Source organism: Carassius carassius, chromosome 31 (genome assembly GCF_963082965.1).
Source record: "Carassius carassius chromosome 31, fCarCar2.1, whole genome shotgun sequence".
Classification (NCBI taxonomy): Eukaryota; Metazoa; Chordata; class Actinopteri; order Cypriniformes; family Cyprinidae; genus Carassius; species Carassius carassius.
Window position 1 is genome coordinate 19,705,529 of NC_081785.1, and position 19,039 is coordinate 19,724,567.

The 19,039-nt window shown below is 33.7% G+C and overlaps 2 protein-coding genes across 3 annotated transcripts; one reads left to right on the forward strand and one right to left on the reverse strand.

Annotated features, from left to right (window-relative positions):
• Positions 1-265: 265 nt before the first annotated feature.
• LOC132111720 (transmembrane protein 179-like) lies at positions 266-4,158 on the forward strand. Its single transcript, XM_059519281.1, has 4 exons — positions 266-646; positions 2,088-2,225; positions 2,519-2,597; positions 3,531-4,158. The coding sequence occupies exons 1-4, from the start codon at positions 345-347 to the stop codon at positions 3,711-3,713; spliced, it is 702 nt and encodes a 233-aa protein (XP_059375264.1). The 5' UTR covers positions 266-344; the 3' UTR covers positions 3,714-4,158.
• A 4,372-nt stretch (positions 4,159-8,530) lies between these two features.
• LOC132111721 (nutritionally-regulated adipose and cardiac-enriched protein-like) lies at positions 8,531-18,702 on the reverse strand. 2 transcript variants are annotated; one of them, XM_059519282.1, is made up of 7 exons: positions 18,462-18,700; positions 13,804-13,834; positions 13,578-13,686; positions 11,954-12,114; positions 11,546-11,669; positions 10,671-10,697; positions 8,531-9,412 (listed from the first exon to the last, which is right to left on the reverse strand). In XM_059519282.1, the coding sequence occupies exons 1-7, from the start codon at positions 18,470-18,472 to the stop codon at positions 9,207-9,209; spliced, it is 669 nt and encodes a 222-aa protein (XP_059375265.1). In that variant the 5' UTR covers positions 18,473-18,700; the 3' UTR covers positions 8,531-9,206. The 2 variants fall into 2 exon arrangements, with proteins under 2 accessions (XP_059375265.1, XP_059375266.1); XM_059519283.1 differs by lacking the exon at positions 10,671-10,697 and having other exon boundaries at positions 18,462-18,702.
• Between the last annotated feature and the right edge of the window lie 337 nt (positions 18,703-19,039).

A 19,039-nucleotide genomic window follows, 5' to 3' on the forward strand; every position in this document is an offset into this window, starting at 1 on the left:
GTATTATACAAATGAATTTTTATTTAATTTTTATTATTAAACACTACTGCAAAGCTGTAAAACATTCGTAGGCCTAAAAGCCCTACGCAAAAATAAAACAAACTTGACTATATTCTCCCTATTGCACTGATCTTTTAATGTTTGCTAATGAACTTCATTAAAAGTGTTACTCGCTTTTGAGCATTTCTGTGAATTAGCCCTCCATAAAACTAACAAAGAAGTGTTATGGTGTTCTGATGAGGATAAATTAATTGAGCTGTATGCTGCTCTGCTGCAAAGTGCGAGTGCGCAGCTGCAGCGCGCGCGAGAGCTCGAACCGCTCTGACAGCACAGCTCTGACCAAAATGCCAATGGATAATTTAATATTCGCGCAATGCATCCTTTATTTTTTAGCCTTCGTCTTTAGCTTTATAGCTATAGTACCTTTGTCGGAGAACACGGAGGATTTTCGCGGTAAATGTCTTCTTTTTACGCGGGGGATGTGGCAGAATGAGAACATCACGGTGTCTAAGCAGCGCTTCATCATTGAGGAATGGGGACCACAGTCTTCCTGCAGCTTCAGCACCGCCGTCGGCATCGCGTCGCTCTTCCTGTCCGCCGTACAAGCCTGGAGACTGCTGTGCTTCATCTGCAAAGGCCACGATGAGTGAGTGATTGTTGCTTTCATCGAATTGCTTGTGAATTTGATGTCTCATCTGTACTTGACCGGTGGCTGGGATGCGTTGACGCAGTTATGTCATATAGCAAGCACAGAGGAGCTACATTCGTATCATATTTCATTTTAAATACGATCTTATATGGGAAACATGTTTAGTAATAATAAACTGACACATATGTGATATTTGCATTGTTTTAAAGAAGAATGTGTGGCCTGACATAAAGTAAAAAGATCAGCTGGTATAATGGTTATACTGTGGTTTAGAACAGCCTTAATTCATGAGATTGATTAGTAATAATTGCTATATGATTCTAGTCTGTCCAGTCTGAAACTAAAGGTCAGTTTACATTAAATAGACATAAACACTAGATATTCTTCTCTTTTAATATTTTGAATATAAATAAACCACACATAATTCTCAGGTTAAGACACTACAAAAATAATCATAAGCAGTTATTATTTTGTTACTTCTGTTATAAAACTACTTTTATTTCCCCCCCCAATAAAATGAAAATTCCATACAATGAAAAAAAAAAAGTTACATACATGGTAAATAAATAAATACATACATAGAAATACTCTATGCATGCCAAAATATAAAAGTTGTAAAGTTATGAACTTTTCACTCACCGATTCACTGTAGCCTACTGATTTCATGATAAAATGTGACCTGGAACAAAAAAAAACTTCTTAAGTCTTAAACTTCTTAAGTCTTAAAAAAAGTCTTAAGTGTCAGTTTTTTTTTTTTAAATTGAGATTTATAAATAATAAATAATTAATAATTTATTGTTATTAATAAATAAGCTTTCCATTGATGTATGGTTTATTAGGATCGAACAATATTTGGCTGAGATACAACTAATTAAAAAAAAAAAAAAATCTAAATACTGAGAAAATCACCTTTAAAGTTGTCCAAATGAACAGCAATTCATATCACTGATCAAAAATTATGTTTAGTTCTATTTAGGGTAGGAAATTTACAAGTATCTTCATGGTCTTTACTTAATATCCTAATAAGTTTTGGCATAAATGAAAAAAATATTATTATTATTATAATTTTTTGGTTATTGCTATAAATATACCCCAGTGACTTAAGACTGGTTTTGTGGTCCAGGGTCACAAATATGATTTTCTCACATTTTTTTTTTCCCAAACAAAATGATATTTATGACTAATCATAAATGAACTGATGAATCGTCACATATTTATATTGATTTTTAAAGGCTCGGGTGCACTGTCACATCCATAATTAATAAAAAAAAAACTAGATAACTATACCCAGCCTTTCGGAGTATAAACAGTGTGTGAATTACTGTCACATTTAATGGAAAAGAGCAGCTCAGCATTCTCCAAAATATCTTCCACAGAAGAAAGACAATAGGATGGGTTTCGAATAGAATAAATCTCTCTTTTACCTTTCTTTATACAGCTCGATCTTCAATGCTTTCCTGAACCTGCTCATCAGCACGTTCGTAGTGTTTGCTGTGTTCCTGTCCAGTACAATAGTCAGTGTGGGATTCAATCTATGGTGCGATGCCATCACAGAGGGAGGCAGTATGCCCAGCAGGTAAGCATGACTCTCAGGTAACCCACTATTCTCTGCTTCTGCAATGTTTAAATGAACACTACGATGTATATAAAACATGTAAAAATGAAAAGAGCCACATTGAGATTGGCCGGAGGCATTTGGCTCAGTTCAGTCACTGTCCACATACTACAACGTTAATTGAATATAAACCTTGAATGTGTCATACAAGCAGCTTTGTTCTTCAAGTTTTTATGTGCAATGTTTATTTGATAAATGTCGATTCTTCAAGGGTTTGTGAATAATTTCTAACACTGACTACTGTTCATTTCTAGCTGTGAGGATCTACAGGACACTGATCTTGAACTAGGGTTGGACAACTCTGCTTTCTATGACCAGTTTGCCATAGCACAGGTTGGTCAGTTAAAACATATTAACTGTGTATGATAACTACACAAGTGCTTTATATCAATAGAGGTCATTAAGTTGGCAGTTCAACCAAAAATGAAAATTCTGTCATCATTTACTCACTCTCTTGCTCACACTTACTTTTGTTCTTCTAAGATTCACATAAGAAATAAATCCATACAGGTTTAAAGTGAGTAAATATAATATTCATTTTTGAGTGAACATTCCTTTTAACAAAATTCTGTTTAATCAGACATTTGAGAATATTAGTAAATATTCACCCTAGCAACTAATTAAGACTCCTATAAAAACTGAGATTTCTTCTTATATCAGACTGTTTAAATATTCTAACGAACCTTCACAAATCTCAAATAGAGTGCTGTAGTGATCAATCTGAAGGTTAGCATCACCCTTGTTCCCTCGACAAAACCCAAAAGTGTTCTTCCATTGGCCTTTTGCATTATTGCAGAAAATAAGCTCTGTGACCAACATGAGTTTAGAATTCGAACACGTTTTGTTCATCATGGTACTCTCCACAATTGAACACAATGAGTCTAAATATAATCGCCAGAATTAAAAAAAAAAAAGATAAATAGGCAATAAATGAACTACACCACAGTGTCTACTGCCAAAAATCACAAAGTAATGTACTGATGCGTTTTATGTCTTTGAATAAAACGTAAAAATATCTTGAGTTTTGTGTTCACCACCGACCTTATTCAAGCATTTATCCAAACACCCAATGACTTTGGGATGATGGAGTTGGAAGTACTAAAATGCTGACCTTCACATTGTTATTTATTCATCTTCACATTGTTGCAGACTTCCAGCATTCAGCATTTGTCTTGCTGATGTTTTCCTTTTTTAGGTTTTCTATCACACTGCTCATTACCAGGTTTCTCATGAATATAACAGTCAATCCTCCTCTGCTTCCTCTAGTTTGGGTTGTGGGCGGCCTGGCTGACTTGGCTTGGCATCACTGTCATGGCCTTTCTGAAGGTCTATCATAACTACCGTCAAGAGGATCTTGTCGACAGCTTGATCCACGAGAGAGAGTTCTTACTCAGACGCTCGTCACGCTGGCGCTCTGATGTGGTAGATGAGAAATGTGCCATGATATGATCAGCTTTGAAATGTACTGTCAAGTAAAATGTTTTTAAAAGCTTCTAAATTTGGCTCATTAGTTGGTTTTTCTCAACTTTTGATTGACCTCAGTTGAGCTTAACTGAGCCAAATGCTTCTGAATGATATTTTATTTGACAATTGACAATGACATTAATGTGCACTCACTTGTTCAGACAAAGGTCACACATCATTTATCACGACATTCTTTGATGTTAAGCTTGAAACACAAGACCCTGGACAAAATAAACATTGAACATCAAAAGCTTAAAGGGATAGTTCAAGAAAAGTTAAATTCTTTTATTAATTACTTCATGTTATCCCAAACTTGTAAGACTTTCAATCACATTCAAACCACAAAATTAAGATATTTTCAATTAAACCAGAGAGATTTCCATTGAAACCTGTTTCCACCACAGAATAAAAAAATAAATAAATAATTTAACTATGACATTTTATCTCACAATTCAGAGTTTTTTCTTACAGTTGCAAGTTTATTTCTCACAATTCAGACTTCTCAGAATTGCCAGTTTATATCTTGCAAATTCTTTGACTTTTTTTCTTAGAATTTAAAAACTCATAACTCAGAAATGCGACTTTATATCTAGCAATCCAGAGTTTATAGGCTTTCTTGCAACTCTTGACTTTATTTCTCACAATACTGAGTTTATATCTTGCAATTCAAACTTTTTTCTTAAAACTGCGATATAAACGCGCAATTGTGAGTTTCTGAACAAAATTGCGAGATAAAAAGTCACAATTCTTTTAAAATACTATTTATTTATTTTAAACAAGCTTCCTTAGATTTATGTCCCTTCAATGAAAGTCAGTTCTACAAAAGCTTTAAAAAAGTTCATACCATTGTAAATAATCCTTAAGAATTGAGCAATTTAATCCATGACTTCTGAAGAGTCATGGTAATATTATATGTGAAGAGCAGACTCAAATACATCTGCTTGAGTCCCAAGAACGATCATTGGTTCTCGTGCATCAAACAAGCATTAACTTTCCTGGGAGGGATTGAAATTTCTTAGGTTTCATTAAAAATATCTTCATTTGTGTTACACGATAACAAATTTGGAATGGCATGAGGGTAATTGATGAAAAAATATTCCATTCTGGGCAAACTATGCCTTTAAGGAAATGTGCTTAAATAATGTTCTTATAAATCCTGTGTGACATACAATCAACGTCTTATACCCAGTTATGTTTTTACTCAACCAAATGGTTCTTTCTTTCTAAAACCTATTTAAAGCAGGGCTAGAAATGAGCAGCAGTTTCTAGTCAGTCTCTATTCCATCAGTGCTCTACATTAGCTGAGGAGTTGGACTATTCACGTGCATACATTGTAGCTCATTGTATAAATGATCATTCCCTTCCAGTACTGCCTCTATACAGTATGTAAGCCATATATACTTATGTTTATGACTGTGGTAGTATCCTTCCTATGTAAAGGGATTGCTATTGAAAACATGCTTGCATGTACACATATATTAATTCAGACAGATGAAGAGGAAGTCTATGTTCTTTAAAGCTATTGAAGTGACAAATCTTCAGGAAATGACATCATAATTTGATGAGATTTGTGCTATTTGGAGGGATAGTTTAATGATTTGCTATATCTACAAAGTTTGTGTCATTACACTCCATATATAGTTCACTATGTTTTGAAATATTGTCTCTCACGTTGCAATAAAATTTAATGTATGCCTGTTTTGGTTTAAGCATCTTATGATAACACGTTTTACTGACTCTATTTCAGTTTTGCTAGTTTATGAGCATGAGTTGTGATTCCCCATTACTCTGTAACACACTCAGGCCCATGTTTCCGAGTATAAAACATTATGCATAGATTGTTTTGTGCATCATTTTATTTATTGTGTGATAGTGTGAAAGCATCTCTGTATCCTTTAACAGTCCATATTTGTTTTATTTAATAAAAGGAGTAATAGCAGTATGATGATGAAAATACAAAGCAATTGTTGATTTTTCTGATCATGAAACAAATAAAATCAGTCTTTAAACTTGTGACAATTTAGAGCTCTTTTTTGGTATTGAATATTTTAAACAAAGAAATGCATATGCCATAAAGCACCTCTATTGAAATACATATTACAGAAAGACTCAAAAAAGAGAATGTGTACTTGACCTGGGGCAACTTTATTGCTTCAGCGATCTGAATTCCCCTGAAATGGGTATACAGTAGGAACCAAGTGTGCTAATTAAATGGTGCATACATGTAATAATATAACATACAGTGCACAAATTATCTAACATTTTTGTCAGTTTTGTGTCTAACATTTTCAGATATTTCTATCTTGTAACTCACAGTGATTTGATGCAGGTCACATTAGTTTTGTAAATTATTTGCGCACCTTTAACTCATTTCTCTTAATCAATTGTATTGATGGGGATTAATCCAATTGCATTATTAGTAAATATTAAATATTTGGGGTCGGTATGATTTAAAAAAAAAAAGCTCTTATACTAACCAAAACTGCATTTATTTGTAAAATAAAATAAAAATAAAAATACAGTAAAATATTATATATATTACAACAATTTATAATATCAGTTTTAAATGTTAATATATGTTAACATGAATTTTATGCTGAATTTTCAGCATCATTAGCTACTCCGGTCTTCAGTGTCACATGATTCTTTATTCTCTTCTCTTCATTCTAATATACTGATTTGCTGCTCAAGAAAAAAGATGTTTTGCTTGATAGATTTTTTTTTTTTTTCAGGATTCTTTAATGAATAGAAGTTAAAAAGAACAGCATTAATTTGAAATAGAAATCTGTTGTAACATTAATAATGTCTTCACGGTTACTTTTGATCAATTAAAATAATCCGTTCTAAAAAAAAAATAAATAAAAATAAATCATACTGATCCCTAACTTTTGAACAGGTGCATGTGTGTATATAATATCTCTTCAGTTTTGGGTGTCCTGTCCCCTCCATTCAAGCAATACATGTCAAGTTGTGTGCTAATGGAGAAAATAAGCAAAGTCGTTGACACTAGAAACCAAAGACTGATATAATTTGATAGAAAATGCTTTCCCAAAAACTAGAAAAATAGATACTGAACAGCTGCTGATATAAAGTACGATTCAGAGACTAAAAGTGTAAAACTTGAGTGGAACAGTAAAAAAGACAAAAAAAGATGTTTTTTTAAAAACATAGTTAAACAAATGAATGCACCGTTATAAGGCTTAAGCCAAGATGCTGGTACAGGTTTATGTAAAATATAAACGTAACATCATAAAGCATTTAGCTATTTAAAATGGCATTCTTTCATTCGCCAGTTAAATCTGGCCATGCATGACACTAACCTACGACAGTCTTATATGTCTGAATTAGTTTCAGATGAAAATGTTTGTGCTTAACAGAACAGCTTTGCCCTTCATTTCTCATGAAGTAGTTAAATGCTAAAATTGTTGTCATTGTGCCAGTTCTTTTCTCATTTACATTGAAATATATTCGTTAACAATAATAAGTGTCATATACATGTTCGATAAATGCATAAAATGCATATTTGTATTCTAAACCTATTTGATTATTAGTAAAATAAATAGCATTGTCTTGCATTCCACAGACACATTCAACCACATTACTGTATGTACAGCAAGTGCATTCAAAGTAAAAGCACTGAATAAATGAAATATTCTCTGACATTAAAAAGCTCACATAATGTGATACATTGGTTCATAGAGAATACATTGTGCACATTCTGTAGAGCCCGACTGATTTTGGGTCTGATCTAATAATGAGTCAATGACATAAGCGTGTTCACGATATATATATATATATATATATATATATATATATATATATATATATATATATACATATATATATAAAATTAATTTAAAACGTGTCAAGTTCTTAGAAATGTAACATTCGTATTCATGTTGGTTCCATATGATTCTGAAAATTAAATGTCATTTTATATATATATATATATATATATATATATATATATATATATATATATATATATATATATATATAAATTTATAAGTAATAACCCATTTTCCTCATATGTGTACAACATTTTTCATTTTTTAAATAAAACAAAAATCATGAATTAATAATTCATTAAATATCACATTTCGGAGACCACCACATGATATTTTACAAACTACTTGTAACAAAAACATCTTTGTCTGAGGATAAACATATTTCCAACTTAATCCTGTCTTTATTTTAGTTCTATTTAATTCAGAAAGCCCTTATATCGCTATTTATATCATAAGACAAAAATAGTACTTTAGAAATGAATTTTTTTTGGTGCAAAACTTTGAGGTAAATATTATACGAAGCAAAGAACACACAGCACAGCACTAGCAGGAAATGATAAAGCCATGCCTTTAATCATTCTAGAAGCACAAGTGTTCTTAGGCACTAAAATGGAACTATTTGTGACAGTGCACATGGCATTATGCATGTGCTCACCGTTACACCTGGCTCTTTTCCATAATGCTTACGAAATACCAATAAAGGGATTCAGTATCTTGCATGCCTAATTTGACTGATGATACTGACCTACAAATATATCAGTCGGGCTCTACTTGTGGACGGAATTCATTCATTCATTTTCTGTATCGACAGTCCTGTATAATTTCAAGTGCTAAAAGTTTTTAATTAATATTGCTGCACAAGTATTCTTTGGAAAAGGATCAAAATATGCTTTAAAGAAACAGTTCAGCATAAAATAAAATAAAATAAAATAAAAGTTTGTTTCTTCATCGGAACAGTTTTGGAGAAACTTGCTCAACAGGGGAATGTCCACAGTGAATGGGTGCCGTAAAAATGAGAGTCCAAACAGATGATAAAAATGCCACATTAATTCACAAGCAAAAAGACAAAAAAAGTTTCTCACAGATACACAGCTTTTTTTTGCTTCACAGAACATTAACGGATGGACTGGAGTCATGTGAATTATGTTTGAGTCATTATGATGTTTTTATCAACTGTTTGGACTATCATTCTGACGGCACCCATTTACTACAGAGGATCCACTGCTGAGCCAAATCTGTTCTGATAAAGAACATCTTGGATGTCCTGAGGATGAGTCAATTTTTTTTTAAATGTTCATGTAATGTTCAACTATTCCTTCAAAAAAATATCACCCAGGATCACTACAAGAGGAAAAAGAGCTACATACAGAGATCTAAATATATATGGCTCCGTATAATGAGGATGTGTCATTAGCTACTGTATGCCACCATAAAGGGCAAAAAAGCACACCATCCCTTAATGGTGTGGAAAAGCACAAGGCCTTCAATCAACCACAAAATAAAAGAGTTGGATGTTGAACATCCTCAGAGACTTCGACTGGTGGCCAGTCTGATTAAAACAGTGAAAATTAAAGCAATAAAAAAACAAGAAGACCTTTATCTTTTTTTTTCTTTCTTACACAGTCCTTCAAAAAACATCCTGACCTTTTATGTTTTTTTTTTCTGCCCCCTGTGGTCAATTATGACATAGTCATTGCATGGTCAGCCAGATCCAGCAGGCCCAAACGATCTGTTTGAACTGAAGCAGGTACACAGCCAGTGCCGTATGCAGGTCTTCGCAGGCGCGCTGGGGTCTTCGGCGGTCTGTGCAGTACAGTGCTAGACCCAGAGCAGACAGAAGCAGGAACAGGCAGGTGAGCAGGGCCAGGTGCAAATGACTCTGGGGGGTGTCGTAGACTGAAACACAACATCCAAAAAGATTTGGGTTGAAATGCTAAACTTGTTGGCTGCGCAACAGTCGAAAACAGAGCCACACGACATGCAGACAAACACACATGGCCACAAATAAAAAATGAGTTTGTTTTAATAATTTGTTTTTTAATTGTATTAATTCATGGCTACGATTTACTATTTGTTCTCTTGTTTTAGTTAAATCATGGCCACAGATTAAAAATGAGTTCTCACTTATCAACTTATTAATTTGTTGTATAGTACTTGTGTTTGCGGCCATGGTGTACTAATTCTTTCCCTCATTTTGGTTTATTAAAACAAGGGAACTGTTACTAAGGAGACGTTTATACAACACCATTTTCAACTAAAAACAGAAAGCTTCTTGTGCATTTTGGCCAATCATTTACATGACAAAAGTGTTTTTTTTTCCTACATGTCATGTGTGGGGCTCCAGAGTAACTTTAAATGTGCTCTAAGCATTTTTTTTTAAATGTTTTTATTACTTTTATTATTTCAATCATTTTGCACATTGACAGGCCATCTTATACACTATACAGAGAAAAAGCTAACTGTTAGCATGCTAGTTAGCTGTTAGCTTGTCTTGTGAGAGGCTATTTTGTGAACGTTGCTTTAGATAACACTGATATTACGAATGAAAATAATCATTTGATGCATAATATATGTATTTTAGACAGCAAAAACAACCTTTATTTGACCAAAATTCCATAATTGTTAGCTGACAATCTAGATTAATGTATTGTTTATATGGTTTTCTAAGAAAGGGACACTACTTTTTATTCAAATGAATACTGACTCAATTATTTTCATACATTTTGGCTTTAATAAGATGCCGTAAACTCCCAAACTCATAGTTATGGACTTACAGAAGTGGGAAGAATGAAATTTCCAATATCGCACCAAAGTAGCATTATTTATTTTGGATAAGTCTAGGGAAATTCCACAAGGGCTAAAACTGCTAACTGCACTTTTAACCAAAATAAATAAATAAATAATAATAATAATAATAAAAAGGTCACTTTCTTTTGTTTGTACATGCATGGTATACCTCAATGAAATATTTCAAATAAGCAAAAGGCAAACAAATTGTAGCTCCATTCATGTAAACTTATAAAACCACAGCAAAGGGCTACTTTATAAAAGCTCAGGCTGTTACTGAGTCCCAGCTTTCATGCAAGAAAAGCATGCATCTTTTCATGCATTTTAGAGATCCACCTCACCATAACATATTTCTTTATCTACTTACCTCCTAAACATTCATAGTACGGAATGTCTAGAAACCCAACATAAAAGGTTTCATTAGTCAAAATCTTTGTAAAACCCATAACCATTCATATAACTAAAGGTGCAGGCACATTTACCGCTCCAGAAATTTCAGGCATTTTAATAGAAAACCACACAATCTGGAATTTCGCACGAGGGCAAAATATTTCCCTTATGCAAATTGGTCACACCTATTCAAATTGGTCGCAATCTGGCACATTGAAAAACAGAATGCTGCTTGGTTCATACATCACTACAACACTGACAACTGACAACGGACCTTTGCTTGTGAAATTTCACTAATGTGACCGCACTTAAATCTTTGGAGACACAGAAGCACATGGCCTTCATTCATACTGAGTTTTGCCATAAGCTCTTGGGAGAAAGACATTACATTACATTTATGCTTTTACCAGATGCTTTCATCCAAAGCGACTCAGGCTGAAAATGTTTTTTTTTTTTTTACCAGTATGTCTGTTCTCTGGGATTCGAACCCACGACCTTTTGCACTGCTAACGCAATGCTCTATTACTGAGCCACAAGAAAAAGAAAGACAAGCTGTGCATCTTAACAAACTACACTGGTGCCCTGAATTACGATCTTCCTTAATTCCTTAAATTAAATTCCTTGTTTCATTAACATAACAGTGTTGTTGGCACAGATTGCACACTAACTAATTTGCATGTATAATTAATCTGGAAAGTAAATCACTTAGGTTTGTGCATCCCTTTTTTTTTTACATGTTCCATTTACTTTACTATTTTCAAGTGCCAGCTCTTAATATTTCAGAGAACCACTTTAAAGAACAGTCAAAGAGTTTTAGGGACTTCTAGAGAAGGTTTGTTTGGACTCTCTCACCATGAACAGTGATCTCCGGCTCTCTGAAGCGAACCCGCCTCTCGCTTTTTTTTCGCTTGCGCGATGAGTCTGTCTCCACATGGGACCTTTTCAGAATAGAGGTGGGCAGTTTTTCATTTATGACCTGAAATCAGAAAAGACAAAACTATTGACTTCCAGAGTGTTTGACTGAGGTAATATAAAGACATTTGACTGCGGCAGTAGATTGCTATAACTTTACCTCTGATTCCTAAGACATTTTGACATTAACGCACATTTCACATGACAAATTTGTTTGCAATAAAATATGAAAAACATCAAAGTTAGACCATTCTTTCATATTAAACCAACATGAATGCAAAGAGTAAATTTCTAAAAAAAAAAAAAAAAGAACATTTTTCTTTTTCTTTATCATGGTGTCAGTATTACCTTCGTTTTAGGAGTTTCCTGTTCTATGTATGGCTCTTTTCTGCATCGCAGCTCAGCGTGTCTGTCCTTATGGCTATGAGAGATGCTACTCAGAGCATCGCTGAATGACTCAGTGGCCGAGAACCTTTTGGAAAGAGTCGACACACACTCTCCCAATGATTCTGTAACATAAAAAGCACTTCACAAACTGCAGAACAACATATTTGACATCACATCAGCAAAATGCAACACGCATATTTGTTTCTAGTCGAAACAGTTTGCATGATGAAACTAGTTTAGAAGAGAATAAATTAGCATTGCAACTATGACACAGTGGCACGCAGGTGGTATGTTGTGATGAAAGCATTTTCTCTCAGAGTTTGATATTCATGACACATTGCTGCCCAATACAATACATCTTTCATCGTCCAGGAAAAAGGCATTAGGGAAGACACAGAACGACCAGTCCCTCCAGAAAACTAGCTAAACATTCATGCTTACAAAAATTCCCTGGCCTCAAACTGTCAAAGACAAAACATGGCTTTTCTTCCCCAGATCTAAAACGCCATCAACTGCAGACAGAAAGTGCATGCTTGGAATAAATGTTTACTCATTCAGGCGATTTAGCTCTGCAGTTTTATTGCACAGAACTATGTACAGTAGACTTCCTTGCTTCCTCACTAAGTGGAAGGAGTAAATGGCTCTATATGAGTTACATTCTTAAAAGGGCTTTCACTAGAAGCTGCTTCCAAGCTACTGCTGTGAAAATCAGAACACTTTACTAAGAATATGAAACGCTGTCAGGTTGTATTGGCCTAGAATGTACAGTAAATTGCAAAGCAGAAGTGCTTAAATAAGCATTTAACAGATTTACCATATAGCAAATTACTGTGGTAACTTGGTCTGTAATTAGCCACTACTGTCATAAGGAAAATAATCAATTCTAAATAAATTCAATTCAATTATATAAATCGAATGTTTAAAAAGGGAATAACCAAAAATTAGCATTTGCTAAAAATTTCCATTCAAAATTTAGATTAGTTTAGATTTTTCATTGTTTTTTTTTCAATGGATCCCTTGCAGTGAATGGGTTCCGTCAGAATTAGAGTCTAAACAGCTGATAAAAAACATCACAATAATCCACAAGTAATCAACATGAATCCAGTCTATCAATTAATGTATTTTAAAGACAGTATAAAGTTGAAAACGTCTTAATGTGTTTGTTTCTTATTTACAAGCCATTCACTGACAGAGTGCAGTTGTGTGGATTCTGACGGCACCCATTCACTGTAGAGGATCCACTGGTGATCAAATGATACACAAACCTCAGTAATGATACATTTCTTCAAATCTGTTCAGATGAAAAAAAAAAAAAACTCATCTATATCTGGGATGGCCTGATGATGAGTACATTTTCAGCATTCTTTTAAGCATTTAGAGAAGAATCCAAAATATTTCATTATGAATTTACAACATTAACAATTCTTGTTAAAATCCTTCAAAAAATATGAAGGATTTTGTCAGAAAATATGCTTAAGGTACATTTTTTATAAGGACAATTAGCCTTCTGTAATTGATTTAATGTTTTCAAAACCCTGTTTTAGCTCCAATTTGATACTGAAGACATTTTCCTTGGTTACATTACTTGTATATTCTGTCTTGCCGATCTCAGCATAGACAGTGGCCAGCAGCTCCAGGCTCCGGGCTGTGATAGGGTGATCATTACCAAAAGCCCTCTGGTGGATTTTAGTGGCCTAAATGGGAATCAAATGGAGAAAATCCAATTACTTTGACATTTCTTCAGACTTTTCCTCTTTAAAAGCCTTCTGTCATATTGCATATAAACTATAAACTAAACACAGTGTACATACCTTGCCACTGTATTCTAAAGCAAGATGGGGTCTGAAAGCAATGGAGAGTGACACAAACATTATAAATTATGGTCCAAAAAGGAATTTTTTAAAACATAGAGATATTTTGCAAGTGTTAAATTGCTCTTGACATCAAATTCAAGAACCAATTTTATTTTAAAAAGAGAAAATCACAACTGTTATTATTTCTAGCTCCTCTATGACATTGGAAAAGAGCGGTCAAATGCATTGCATTGTGTGATACAATATTCCTTTGAGGTTGTTTCATGCATACGCAGTGTGCAATGTACAAAAGTGCATAAAAAACGCTGTAAAGCATGGAAGCATGTAGACATTACATGAACATTACTAGAGCATGTGGGAGAGAGATTCATGCACATGTTGTCTTTCATCAATCAGCAAATCTATATCATTGATTACACCTTCAGGACTTGGTTGACCTTTTTCTCTTACTGCAGTCGTAAAGAGTGAGAGAATAAGAGTGTATTTGCAAAGAAGCTCCAGTATAATATCACATGTTTCAATACAATTAGCAGACAGATCATTAATATTAATATGTGTTCTGTGAGAAACAGCAATGACAGTCCATCTAATGCAATACTGTACAGTATATAAGAGGAGATCAAAGCAAAGACCATAATACTTCCTGTACATGAGTATGAGTCTGTACAGTCTATATAAGCATGTTAAGATATAACTATAACCTTGATATCAAGTTTATTTTTTTGTCAAAACTATTACAGCAGGTCAGTATTTATAAAAGGAAGTGTGAATGAGAGAGAGAGAGACTGTCATGCAAACACTTGACATTCACTGGATCTCACACCTGGTATAAAACCTTAAATAACTGTCTTTACATACACATACACATCTTAAACAGTCATATGACATGCTAAAAAGAATGTTATTTGGCTTAATGCAATGTGTTTATACGGTTTATGGTTCAAAAAACACATTATTTTCCACCTAATGTATATTATTGTATATTATTGTATCACAGCTATGCCCCGCCTTTCTGAAACGCATTGATTTTTACAAAGCTCATCGTTCTGAAAAGCGAGGTGTGCTCTGATTGGCCAGCTATCCAGTGTGTTGTGATTGGCCGTATGCCTCAAGCATGTGAAGAAAAATGTTAGGCCCCTTACCATTCTTTCTTTCTTTCTTTCTTAATCACAGTTAATCGATTTGAGAGCATTTCCAATAAAACACATGATAAAAATCATGTTAACTTCAAACTTAAATAAAAATCCAATTTTGTGTAAAAAATATATAACTTAATCATAATGGAAATGGAAGGGCAGGATGCATATGTTGCATTGTGGGATACAGTATACAGCATGATCTTGTTCATACTTCAAAACTTACTTAATGTTGCATACTATACACTTTTTTGTGTATTGTTTTGAACATGCCCTTGTAGTGTAATGAAGAAAAAAAACTGCACTTATTTATTATGCCACTTAAAATAGAGTATAAAGAGAGCATAAGTTTTTTTAATAAAGTAAAAAAATGCACTCTGTAATGTCTAAATTGTTTTCTAAACTTAGTGCACAAAAAAACATGTTTTACTAATCTTTTCTTGTACACTTTTTTTTGTGTTGACATATTAAAGCACACATACTTGATTTTTTTATTTAATTTTAACATCTATAATTTAATTTTATATCATATGCAAAATATTTTATGTACTAAATGTCAACTTCACCATTGCAAACGTATAATAACAAATATATTTAAATGCATGACATACAAGTTTCAATAGAAATTACATTAAAGTAGTTTACCACAAATGCTTGTCAACAGATTCTGCAGTACACTTTAACCATTTTTTTATATAACCAATTATAAATCCTTTTCAACGAGGTTTTGCATCCAGAAGATTCACATACAGTATACATGAATGCATACTGTATTAATAGCATGAGGAGTGAATATGCCCCTCCTCCTGTAAGTCATCACATGGTAAACACATGACTCATAGTGTTCAGTACATATGAACAGAAGCCACAGGCTATGTATAAAACAAACACAGACAGATTTAAATAACAAAGACATGCATGATGAACAAGCCGGGAACAGTTTTGCATCCTTTCAATAAATCCTCTGTGACTCAGAGTCTATACCATATCTTATCCATATAGATTCTGTTCTGCTAATTATTTTTTTACAACAACTACAAATAGTATAGGGAAGCTGTTGTAAAAAAAAAAAAAAATCAATCAAAAGCAGGTCTGAGCACATAGGCATAAAGCTCCATTTGAGCCCATTGACCTGCATCTTTGCTTTAAGCGCAGATACAGAAACCCACAGCACAGTCAGGCTCGCCGAAGCATGCGGATGCATTACAGCACCCGTCACAACAAATCCGGGCACACGTTCACTGTGATTCTTACCGGAGCTAGTGGAAATGTGCCAGAGATATGGCACGCTCTTCTTTTTTGCTGGAACTCCTGGCATGTGTGTGAAGAACGGTGCGATTTGGATGGGCGACAGTTTGTCCTCAGGGTGTACATTGAGAAATTTCCTAGGGATTTCGGATGGAAGTTTTTCCTCATGTGGTCATTTAGCACCACATGGTCCTTACTGCAGCACTATGGTTTGATAAAATGACTTGTACTGTACTTTAATCATTTATTTATTAATTTTGTTTTGGATATAGGTTAGGAATTAAATATTGATTCCTTTTCATATTCTTAAAAGTTCTGAATGTCATGTTTTTATACTCTTCCTTACTTCTCTCTTGAATGTACAGCATGTTTTTTAAAGCCAATACATATGTCAGCGTGGTTATTATGGTGCTATGTTAATTAATAATGACTAGGTGTTGGTTTGCACTGTTTTAGATTGTCCCCAGGGGACATCTGATCGGGCACAACATGGCAAAGCTCTCAGCTACAAGAGCCCTTCCTGTCCTGACACTGAAAGATTCAAGGGGCTGAACACTCCATAGGGCTTGAGCTACATTTTGTGTCAGAACTATCAGACATTTAAAAATAAATGTATTTGTTACCTTAAAACATAAATACAACCACATTTTGGGTTATTGGGAAAAAAAATAAAAAAAAAATAAAATAAACAAATGGACATTAAATATTGATTTAAGAGTGTTCACTGTTCACGATAAAATATATAATAATTATTAATTACAAATTTGGGGAGTCAAACCACATGACATTTTAAAATCTGAACTAACCTTGTCTTGTCTTAAAATTGTAAGAGAATATTCATAATTTAATAATATCTTTAGAGACTTACTGACATTGATATTAGTAATGAGGGTTAATAGTCGTCATATCTTTGGTATCATTTCCTATTGCATGAATGTATTTATTTATCTATGTATTTATTTACCAATGTATTTATTTACCATTACCAATGACTTTTTGGTTGCACCGTATTACATTATTCTAAGAAAAAAAATATTACATTATGCAAAAATACTTCATAAGGTTTTCTGATCAAGAATTTAATTCTATAAATTATTTATTTCTTTATTAAATCATTTTTTTTTTCATTATGATATCAGAAGAGTTGATCAGAACTGTTTTTTTAGGACACGTTTTAGCTCTGTGCTTCCCAAAATATCAAATATCATGCGGTCGAACTAACACTCATAAAATGACCTTTGACTCTTGAGATGATATTGTTTAAATAATTGGAGACATAATGAGATTGTGTGATCTAATTGCATAGTTCCAAGGTGTTTTTAAGATGAAATACAACTTCAGCCATGACTGCTGTCCTAGCAGACCAACAGATCTTGACGATCTGCCCTGCTCAGGTTTCAACAGTTACTTGACCCAAAGAGTTTAAGGGATTACAAACAAATGGTGTGGATACCCCTATACAGTTCATTGTATTGTGAAACACCATCTAATTGGGGAAGCAATAAAACAGTCTCGTTCTCATTCAAGTTTAATGTCATCCTCTCTCCTGTGCTACCAGCAAGTCGTCTCCTTCCATGAGACAATCAGGTTAAATGCTTAAAGTCCCCAACCAGTGCCAACTGTGGGTCATAAATGTCCTCAAATGTATAGTGGCCTTACAAAAGAGCGCCTCATCATGTTAAGCCCCCGGAGGAAAGCAGACACCTCACTCAAAGTGTCCCAGTAACATTTGAAACCTTGAGAGTCACATAACACAAGTCACCTTTCTCTCTCTCTCTCTCTCTCTCTCTCTCTCTCTCATTTTTTAAAAGTAAAAACAGGCAGCATCTGCTTATAAATGAGATAATGGAATGTTATGTTGTCAAACTGTATATATTTATACATAATGTATATAAAATAAAATATACACACCCAGACAACAAAACATTCAAATAATTCAATATATAATAATCCATAATTAAAATAAGTTATATTATATTTAAAATGTATTATATATACATTATTTATATTATAATATTTGCATTAAAAAGGTATTTTAAAGGACAAATCAGTTAGAAAATATGCTTAGAAATAAACCTTTTTAAAAATATTTAAAACATTTCACTTTATGAAAATCAGTTATGTTAAATGTTATCATATGTAACAATTTTGTACTTGTTTATATTTAAATACTTATATTTACTTACTATATCTGGCATGCCAGTTTTGTCAAAATTAGTCTGCATGCTGGATATATGCAGTATCATTTTCACAGTCAGTTCAATCTCCTACCTTTTGCTCATGATGCAGAGCTGAGCCAGTCTCTCAAGATCCTGGGCCTGTGAAGCCTGTTCTGATAACTCCTCTTGAGACAGACATCCTGGCGTTCCCAGTATTCCGTCTTCCTGAGACCCTGATTCACACAAAGTCTGTCAGAAACTTCACAGCACTTACAGAGACTAACAAGTACAGAGACAACAAGACTGTGACAGGAGTGAAAAAGACAGAGAGGAAGGGAGGGAGGGAGGGTGTGAGAGGAGAGATGGCCGATCGCTGCCACCACACCTACAGATTCAAATGCTCTTACAAGGAAATGAGACGTATGAAAAACAGAAGACTAAGAAGACCAGCTGGAACAACCAGCTCGGATCATTCAAAGAAGACAATAAAACTGTCTGCCTGGCTTCCAATGAAGACCTGTTTCTGAAATCCAGCTTAATAAAGAGTAATTCCTTTCTCATTTTTTTTCTCCAACTTCATGTTTCCCAAACTTTCACGACATTTTTTGAACAAAAGGTAACATTGTTTTTTTAAATATACTGACCACTATTAAAAAGTAAAAATTCTCTAAAGTTACAAAACTAAATGCA

Excerpts from the sequence above, each read along its gene's own strand:
- LOC132111721 (XM_059519282.1), bottom strand. Across the intron at positions 12,115-13,577 it reads CGGCAAGACAGAATATACAA|AATCATTGGGAGAGTGTGTG; the intron begins GTAATGTAACCA and ends TTTATGTTACAG. Across the intron at positions 9,413-10,670 it reads GTACTATGAATGTTTAGGAG|TCTACGACACCCCCCAGAGT; the intron begins GTAAGTAGATAA and ends GTTGTGTTTCAG.
- LOC132111720 (XM_059519281.1), top strand. The coding sequence starts at position 345 with ATGCCAATGGATAATTTAATATTCGCGCAATGCATCCTTTATTTTTTA. Across the intron at positions 647-2,087 it reads ATCTGCAAAGGCCACGATGA|CTCGATCTTCAATGCTTTCC; the intron begins GTGAGTGATTGT and ends TTCTTTATACAG. Across the intron at positions 2,598-3,530 it reads ACCAGTTTGCCATAGCACAG|TTTGGGTTGTGGGCGGCCTG; the intron begins GTTGGTCAGTTA and ends TGCTTCCTCTAG.